This window comes from Mandrillus leucophaeus, unplaced genomic scaffold (genome assembly GCF_000951045.1).
Source record: "Mandrillus leucophaeus isolate KB7577 unplaced genomic scaffold, Mleu.le_1.0 Scaffold117, whole genome shotgun sequence".
NCBI classification, from domain to species: Eukaryota; Metazoa; Chordata; class Mammalia; order Primates; family Cercopithecidae; genus Mandrillus; species Mandrillus leucophaeus.
In genome coordinates, this window is record NW_012099987.1 from 548434 (window position 1) to 558367 (window position 9934).

At 46.7% G+C, this 9934-nt stretch overlaps 1 protein-coding gene across 1 annotated transcript in view; it reads right to left on the bottom strand.

Annotated features, from left to right (window-relative positions):
- The window catches only part of SORBS1 (sorbin and SH3 domain containing 1), a 204791-nt gene that overhangs the window by 103750 nt on the left and 91107 nt on the right, over positions 1-9934 (bottom strand). The window contains exons 7-9 of the mRNA XM_011999903.1: positions 7715-7741; positions 7485-7597; positions 309-677 (exon numbers count right to left, since the gene is read on the bottom strand). Coding sequence (XP_011855293.1) covers positions 309-677; positions 7485-7597; positions 7715-7741 — 509 coding nt within the window. The remainder of the gene's footprint in view (positions 1-308; positions 678-7484; positions 7598-7714; positions 7742-9934) is intronic.

Below are 9934 nucleotides of genomic sequence, written 5' to 3' on the forward strand. Positions count from 1 at the left end.
TGGCCTGTGGAGAGCATGGCCAGTCAACATAAAGGCCACAGATGTTGTCTTCAGAGGGAGAAAGATGTGCATTCCCAACAGGACAGAGCAGACGAGGCACTGCAGAGATGGGGAACAACCCGAGAGACCCAGGGAAGACACACGGGAAGCATGCACGCTAGTGACAGGGGACACGGCTCCAGTCATCACGCAGGCACAGCAGCAGCCAGTGCTGTCCTCAGAGCTCAGAGCTTCAGTGAGAAAGGGAATGTGACTGCTGGGAGGAGACATTCAGAAAAGCCGTGAGGAGGGGAGTCCGGCAAGCTTACGGTACTCGAAACAGCTCCCGTGAGGTCAGGCTCCGAGACTCTGCGGAGGTCCTCCGGGGCAGGAGGGACCAGTGGAGGTGGTGGTGAGAAGGATGGTGGCGTCTGGCTAATGGGGGCAAAGGAGCCAGAGGCGCGGGCTGGCTGGCTGTGGTGGGACCACCTCTGCAGATGAGGGGGAATGAAATCATCTAGAGTCGGGAAGGTCAGAGGTGAGGCGGCAGAGGCGGTCGCTGGGATTGTGGGGACGCAGCCAAGAGGCCCCAGAGGTGCTGGAGGTCTGGCAGTGCCTTCTTGCCCTCTGTCAGTATTAACCAGGTAGAGAGGGACAACTATTACCTCCGGCTGGGCTGCACTGGAGGAAGTGGCATCCTGTGGAAATAAGGGGGTCGTTATGGAAAGGGGTATGATACGAGGAAAGAATTCCATATTTAAACGGTTGAGAGTGGGCATGCAGTGAGGTACTCTGAGAAACATTTAATCAGTGCCCTTTCCTCAGAGTACATCGGAGCTGGCCAGCTGGCCTTCTGACACTCCATGACACAGAGGGAACCCCATCCAACTCCGCTTTTCATCCATCTATTTTTGAATCCTTTTAACACTTTATGAGCAAGAAAGAGAGAACAACAGAACAGGCAGGCAGGCTGTGTTTAACCCCACAACACCACCATAGAGCCTGAAAGCTTGGAAGTAAATACAATTTCTTTGGCACCTTGTAATAAAACATGAACAATGAGTATCTCACCATGTTATTAGTCTCTGGATTCCACGCTCCGGCATACTTACACATTTACAGAAAAGAGAGACAGACAAAGAGAGTACTGTGCTGAGAGGTTCAGACGGAAGAATTCAGGATTCAAGCCACAACAATATTAATGAGGAAAGGGAGGGTAGGGCAGCCCAGTGAACAATGAGCTGCTCGCAACAGTTTTGAAAGAGACAGTGGAGAAGACACACAAACATTCCTAATTTCTTGCCTTGGCTGGATAACTCGGCTGCAAAAGGTAAGATTCTTTGCTCTTCCGGTTTTCGGGATCAGAGGTAACCCGGGGGCCTAGCACAGGTGGTCTCACATCTGGGAACGAAGCCCGAGTCCCCAGGGAAGGACTCTCGCCACGGTTAACGGCATCTTTACGGATGTCAAAGAATAGCTTGGGAGGGTCAGGAGGAGGAGCAGGGGGTGGTTTTCCTGTGCCGGCTGTGCGGGAGACAAGGCTGGGAGCCGGTGCTCGGGTGCCCGCAGCCTCCGAGGGAGTGCCTTTGGCAGGGTCACGTGCAACACGAGAGGAGTTTTCTGACGCCGCCAGGCAAATGTTATTGGATAAACAAGGTACATATAAGCTGCTGACCTTTTTAATCCCAACTGCCTCATGACATGGGTTAGAGCTCACATTCTTATGATAAACTGTCCTGGTGGCTGCATAGCGCTGCTGGGGTTGGGATGAAGCACTGGGGAACGTGGAGTCCGGAAGCAAGGAACCAGGGCACACCACACCTTTGGGAGCCGATCCAGCTGCCAGGAGGACAGAGATGGGCTGGGGTTGTGAGGGGTTCTGCTGGCTGGGGGTGCTGAGTGGGACGTAAGGCTTTGGTGAGCTCAGGTAGAGGGAATCCTTGTAGGTATTGTGGATGGTGGGGGACTGCCATGCAAAGCGGTCCTTTTGAGGGAGAGGAGGGCGTGGGGGAGAGAAAACCTTTAGCAATATTTTCAAGATATGTTATCAAACAGGGAAAAAAGAAAGAGGAGGGAAATGGAAAGAAGGACGATCATTAGAAACGACAGCATAACATGATCTAAGCAAAAACAATTCTTAACACGTTTTTCAGCACATCCTCAGGTTAGACTCCTCCTAGTATCCACAGTTCTCTCTGAGTGAAGCCAAAGACTGAATCCCACTCACCTGGAGACGTAGGCCTGACTCTCCTTTGCATCCAGGGAGGCTGAGCCTAGCCCATAGCAGGCCACATGCTACATCAATTTTGACACCAATCCTTGGCTGACTGCATCTTTATGAGACGTCCTGACTCAAGAAGGGCGCCAAGTGAACTAAACACCAGTGGGAGAGGCCCCAAAGCCCCCAACTCCCTCTCAAACCTCCTTCCCTCAAGATTTATCTTTGAGCCTTTGGCCTTAGAAGTTTATGTTCACTGGAACTCTTTTGAGTGCCTTTCATTCTTTTCCCTTAGGAAAAGGAGAATTGGAAGAGCCATCCTTATTTGTGTTCACAGGAGACAGATGTCTTAACTGAGTCACTGAGATTTAGCACTCAATTCCGTAAGCATAACAAATTAAAGCGCCCTAAGAAGAGAATGCCAAGGATTTTTGAATACACATGTGCTCTTTTCTCAGAGGAAAGAATCTGATGAAGCTAATTATTAGAAGGAAGACAAGCATGAGATTAAAAGCACACAGTCTCCCATTTTTGATGTACACAAAAGAGGGGACCAGGCAATGAAGGACTGAATTGGCCTTTACCGGATTGGACTGTGCCTAGTTTATCAAAATCCAGCCCCATGCCCATCTCACCCAGCCCACCACCACACAAAGGGAATCAGCCCCAGAGGTCAATGATCAGCCTCAGATTCACAGCTTAAGCCCAAAGCTCTGGTTGCAGGTCCAGAGGCTCACATAGCATCCCTCTCTTCTCAACACTGCTCCCCTTTGGGTCTCAGTGGAGAAGAGGGTCAAGGAAATGGGGTAACCCTCTAGTCTGATCCTCACATCAACAAGAGTCATCTGCCAACCTGTGGCTCAACTGGGAATTAGACTATAAGATGAGGAAACTTCATTTTGCTAGATTTTCTTTTTTGTTTTGTTTTGTTTTGAGATGGAGTCTCGCTCTGTCGCCCAGGCTGGAGCGCAGTGATGTGACCTCAGCTCACTGCAACCTCTGCCTCCTGGGTTCAAGTGATTCTCCTGCCTCAGCCTCCCGAGTAGCTGGGACTACAGGCACATGACACCACGCCCTTGTATTTTTAGTAGAGACGGGGTTTCACCATGTTGGCCAGGATGGTCTCAAGCTCCTGGCTTTGTGATCCACCTGCCTTGGCCTCCCAAAGTGCTGGGATTACAGACATGAGCCACTGCACATGGCCTAGATTTTCTTTAACGGCTCCTTTTTTTTTTTTTTGAGATGGAGTCTCACTCTGTCGCCCAGGCTGGAGTGCAGTGGCATGATCTCGGCTAACTGCAGCCTCTGCCTCCCAGGTATAAGCAATTCTCCTGCCTCAGCCTCCCAAGTAGCTGGGACTACAAGCACATGCCACCTCACCTGGCTAATTTTTTGTATTTTTAGTAGAGACGGGGTTTCACCATGTTGGCCAGGATGGTCTCAAGCTCCTGGCTTTGTGATCCACCTGCCTTGGCCTCCCAAAGTGCTGGGATTACAGACGTCAGTGGCTCCTATTTTTAAAGATATCCCAATTCTAGAAGAAAACCAGAACTTTCCTTCAAATTACACAAGTGAAGTATATTAGAGTTTGGTCAATATCTGGTAAGTGAATTTTGACCAAAAATGAGGAGGGTGCAAGACCTGGGTCTATTTTGATTTTATTTTTAATTTTATTTCATTCTTTTTTTTTTTTCTTTTTTGAGACGCAGTCTCGCCCTGTTGCCCAGGCTGGAGTGCAATGGTGTGATCTCAGCTCACTGCAACCTCCGCCTCCTGGGTTCAAGCGATTCTCCTGCTTCAGCCTCCTGAGTAGGTAGGATTATAGGTGCCTGCCATCACAACCGGCTAATTTTTGTATTTTTTTTTTAGTAAAGACAGGGTTTCACCATGTTGGCCAGACTGGTCTCAAACTCCTGACCTCCGGCGATCCACCCACCTCAGCCTCCCAAAGTGCTGGGATTACAGGCATGAGCCACTGTGTCTGGCCTATTTCATTCTTATATTTGTGGCATACAGGTGGCAAAAAGAAAGAATGTTAGAAAGGGTGAATAGGTGAAAAATATTTAAAAGTTTTATGGGTTGGGCACTGTGGCTTAAGCCTGTAATCCCAGTACTTTGGAAAACCAAGGCAGAAGGACCACTTGAGCTCAGGAGTTTGAGACCAGCCTGGGCAATACAGTGAGACTCTGTCTCTACAAAACATTTAAAAAAGAAATAGCCAGGTGTGGTGGCACACACCTGTAGCCCCAGCTACTAAGGAGGCTGAGGAGGGAGGATTGCTTGAGCCCAGGAGGTCAAGGCTGCAGTGAGCTGTGATGGCACCTCTGCACTCCAGCCTAGGTGACAGAGCAAGACTATCAAAAAAAAAAAAAAAAAAAAAGTTTTTGAGTGCGGATTAGACCATCAACCCAGAAGCAGTAAATAACCTGTTCCTTAAACTCAGTTTTCAAGGTACAAATAAGCTCATTGGAGAAGCAGCTCACTTGGATACCCTTGGCTAATCCAATGCCTATCCTTTCCACAGGGCACCCATGGCAGTGCTAGTGAATATGTACCAGACAAAAAAAACAAAATGAATAGCCCCTCTCCAGTAGTAAGCAACAGCAAAAACTTTCAGGTGAACTCACTTGGTTTCAGTGAACATGTTTACAGACTAAACGATTCTAGAAACAAAACACTTGAGCTAGCACGCACCAAAGGGACTGGCGGGTATGCTGATAATGGCAGTAGGGAGGTAAGCAAAAGATCATTTTGATTTGAGCTCAGATTTACTTTTACTTTCAGCTCAAATGTCCCATATGTGATTTCTTCTTGTCCAAAGATAGAAATCAGCTTCAGTGAGTTTCTAACTTATTTCGGCTCTCACCATATATGGTGCCAGGGATGCATTACATCAGGCATGAGCCTTCCCAGGGCTTTGACCCTGTAGAGAGGACGCTTCCCCAGAGCATCAACAGTGCACTCAGATCCAAAGGTCTCCTGCCCTGGGGCTTCTTTTAGTCCTGAAGAAGAAAGGGGATAGGCACAGTGACTTTACATGCAGGGAACTACTTTTTGTTGTAAACATTGTAGGAACCACACAGGCAGTCTGCATTCTGCCCAGTTGGCTACAAATGAAATTCTATTTATCTTTTTAGAAGGTGGGTCAGTAAAAATATGAGGCTTCTGGAAAATCATGGTATGTTTATAGTTTATACAGTTCTGTAAACTACCAATTCCCTTGTCTAAGCCACTGCATACTTAAAGCTTTGGCAATCACTATACAGACAAGAAGTCACGTTTCCATTTAGAAAACACATCTAAGAGGTAATGCGTGACCTAAAGATCCCTGAAATTTGAATGGCTGATTTTACATTGAATATGCAGGATAAAAACCTCTTTATCAACAATTTACCAGGTTCCCTTAAAGGGAACCCCAATAAAAGGAAAATTCTTGGATAGTGACAGATAAGAAAACACACTTTGTAAAAGATATTATAGGGTGTTCACCCTTATCAACCTCTTGAGGGCAATGCTTTACACAGTGATCTGAACACCAGAGAGATGCTCAATAAAGCTGTGTTAAATAAATCTATTTTAAAAGAATTTTTATTTACTTCACATGCTTTTAAAATTATCTTTTCAAAAGAGCTGCTTAAGAAGCCAAAAAGAATTACTGAGTTACCCTTTGAACTAAGTCACTGATAGTAGAAGAGGACATGCTTCCACATTTGCTCTGAATTAATCAGCACTGTTTCTCAATCTGCATAGAGCTGATGGCATCCGCTCTTGAGATGGCTGAAAAGTAGTATGTCTGCCACAGGCAGCACATTTATACACTGTGAGAGGGTTTAGGAATGGGAAAACCATGGCAAGTCCTTTACCGGACAAGTGACCTCCCCAGTCCCTGTGTCTAATGAGGACTTCAAAAAGCCAGGCTCATTTACAGCTCTTGGTTCTAACCGGTGACCCAGGATGCAACATGGCTGTACCTAGAGAGGCAAGTGATGGCAGGTGGCAGAAAGGCTAAATGTGTTTGTTGCTCAGCATACAAGGCAGACAGTTAAGCAACCAATTCCACGCTGGGGAAGATAAGCATCTGTAGGGAGGGAGAAAAACATCATCTCTGATTCTGCTTCATTTCAGCAGCAAATGCAATTTTACATCCTCAGGAGCAGGAACCAGAGGATCACTGGAGAAGTAGGGTGGGAACTAGGAAGGACCTGCAGAATTTGCAGACCCCTTGTGAGTTCAGGGAACACCTTCACAGAAGGAAGGCACAGGGAAGTGGACCACATAAGGAACACATTTCTGCAATAGTTTTTGAGCAGCACAGCTTCCTTTAAGAGAAAGGACTAGGCTAGGTGTAGTGTCTCACACCTATAATCCCAACACTTTGGGAAGCCAAGGTGGGAGAATGGCTTGAGGCCAGCCATCGGAGGCTTCAGTGAGCTACAATGACACCATTGCACTCTGGCCTGGGCAACAGATAGAGACCCTGACTCCAAAACAGAGAGAGGAAGACAGAAAGAGAGAGGGGGGAGACAGAGAGAGAGAGAGAAAGGAGTAGTAGTCGATTCCACAGATGTGGCTCCTGTATGCAAAAATGTTCATCACAGATCACCTAAATTAAAACATAGTCTATTCCCTTTATCAAAATGACAAAGTAACAACAGGAGAGGGAAGGAAGAAAGATCAAGTCTTTCCCCCACCTAGGGGGAAAGACTTAAGCAAAAGTATCCTTATTCCAATTTGTACAGCTTTGGGGGATTTTCTTTTGTAGGATACAGCTGGGCTGTACTGTCATTTTGCCTGTTCCTGGGTTGCTGGACTTAGAGCCTGGCCACAGCTACCTGATCTTAATCTGTAAGGATACTGTTGCTGGAGTTCTTACAGCCCCATCTCCAGAAAACAATTGGAATAAACACAAGATGCATTCTTCTCTCAAATATTACACTCTAAAGAATTTTTTTTTTTTTTTTTTTAAATCTCAGACCTTTTTCCTATGTATCCAAGGCTAAATGAATTCCCTCTTTCAGAACACTTCTACATACATAACAAACCTAAATAGGCATCAAGGCCTATTTCCAACACCCAGGTACAGACCAACCTCATTCCGTGCCTCTGCTTCCCTTGACCCCAACTTTCCCTTAGCTCGGTCCTTGCAGAGCTTATCTGGAGTTGTCCGAAAGCTTGAAACCTACTCCATTAACCAGTTGGGGAAGCAGGAAGTCACCAGTCTAAGTTAAGAGACTCAAGAACAGGTACCACTCACCAGTCCCCACCCTGCCCTTGGGCACATGCCTACCTGGGACTTGTCGGAAGGAAGATTGGGATGCACACTCCTGTAGCCCTTGGCAGCAAGTGAAGATGGCTGGGCATTTCCATTGGCATCAGCACTGGAAGAAAGCCTCCACTCATCTGAGAAATAGGGAGGGAAAAAAGCTCTCACTCACAGGGAATAACTCCCTGGTTCCCCTGTAACTCCGGGGTCCTTAGTAGAAGGCCAGAAAGGTGAGAATGCAAGAGAAGCCATACCTGCTGAAGAAGGCTCTGGCTCCAGACCTACACGTGGTGCAGAAAGGATGGAAACAAGAAAAGGGGAAAAACAGAAATGGTTACATTTGCAGGAAACAAGCATGAACTGCATAGAAGGTTGAAAATCCAGCACCCCGTTGTCTGACACAAAATGCCCTCAGTCACGATGGCCTGATTACCATAGGAACCCACTCAAAACCATGATGTGCTCACAGGCACTGACCTTTGAAAACACAAGGCTCACATTCACAGGGATGAAGAAACAATTGTCACTTGACATTCTTATTTTACAGACAAAAAGGCAACAGAATTCTCCACTGTCCAGTCCCTCCTCACTGCCTCTCATTCCCCTTCCTCGAGCCTGCTGTGGGCTCAGAATGACCACTTCCAACCAACTAACAAGCCCAGGAGAGAGAGAAGTGGATCAACACTTTTTCCAGGGGTGATGGTGCTGGGCTAAGGGACAGAACATGACTTAAGCCAGGAGGTATCTGCTGCGATAAAGACTTTTTTTCTCCCTGCCTGCTTTTCTTCTTTCCATTAAATGAGCCACATAAACATTTCAAAATCTAATCACCCTTCTTGAGTGTTCATCACATCACAAAGCACCCTTGTCTCCCTTCAGCCTTCCCAGCCACTGCCTGATGCATTTCAGAGACCCTACACTTCTCCTAGTTTGATCCACATAGCACATAGCACCATAAGGCAGCAGACTGCAGTGGTTACGAACCTGACTGGAAAGGCAGCTGGGCCTCAATTCATATCCTGGGTCTACCACCTAAGGGTTCTATGACCCTGAGCAAGTTATAAGCCTCAGTTTGCCCATCTGAAAAATGGAGATAATGATATGCCTGTTTTATAAGTGTTGTTAATAAGAACATATATGCATGCAAAATGCTTACCACAGTGCCTGGCAAAGTTCAGAAAATGTTTGCTATTTATCATCTTCTGTATTATCTCTTGTCTCTACTCTCTATCCTTGATCTAACCCAGGGGTCCAGAGACTTTTTTCTATAGAGGACCAGATAGTAAATATTTTAGGTTTTATGGGCCATATGGTCTCAGATGCAACTACTTGGCTCTGCTATTGTAGGACAAAGGCAGCCACAGATGATATGTAAATGAATGAGCATGGCTGTGTTCCAATAAACCTTTATTTATGGACACTAAAATCTGAATTTCATAAAATTTTCATGTGGCATACAATACCATTCTTCTTTTGATTTTTCTTTCAACCATTAAAAAATGTAAAAGCCATTCTTAGCTCGAGGGCCATACAAAAAAAGGCACAGGCCAGATTCCGCTCACAGCCATGGTTTGCCAATCCCTAATCTAGCCAAGCCTTAACCCCTTCCTCTCCCAGGCTGTCTCCTTTTGCCTTATCATGTAGAAAAAGAGGGACTAATACTACAGTCTCACTGCCCAAGCCTCCATTTCAATGTGGGTCCCTCAGGGGCTAGACATGGGCTTTCCAGATGCCAAGCTGAGATTTACAGACATTTACTGAACACCTCTCTAAGTGCCACTGTGAGTCACTGTTACCCCCACTTAGTTCAGCGTACACAACAACTCTGTGAAACAGGTAATTACTCTCCTTCATGGATGAGGAAACAGAGAGGCCAACTGACTTGCCCAAAGTCACACAGCCAGGAAGTGACAAAGCAGTCAGCCCAAGTCTCCAGAATCCAAACCTAGCACCCTGCCTACCACCTCCACAGCCACCAGCCTCCCCATCAGCCAGGAGGAGGATGCTATGCTTCAGAGAGGTGGTGGGAGCCAAAAACAGCTGGAGCAAAAGGCAAGGTAGGGTAAAGGTTCTGAGTGATTGGCATTCATGTATAGCAGTGGTGTGGCTGCATCAGGGCTTGCTGAAACACAGGTGGCTGGGCCGGGCTCCCGGCGCTTCTGATGCAGTAACTGTGAGGTGAGGCCCAAGAATTTGCATTTCTAACAAGTTTGCAGGTGATGCTGAGACTGCCAGTCCATAACCTACACCAGGAGAACCACCGATGAGAGGTACACTCAAAAACTTCCTTATTCTGGAAAACTAGCTGTATCCATTTTATTTTTCCCCCTTTAAGACAGTTTTTAAATTCAGCTACATATTCTTTTAGCAGGTTGCCTGTTACATTTCTGCCACTTCCTTATGGACAATTCACTGCTATTTGTCTTCTCCACCCCACAAAAACCGCATGCGGTCGGCCCGCGATACCCACGGAT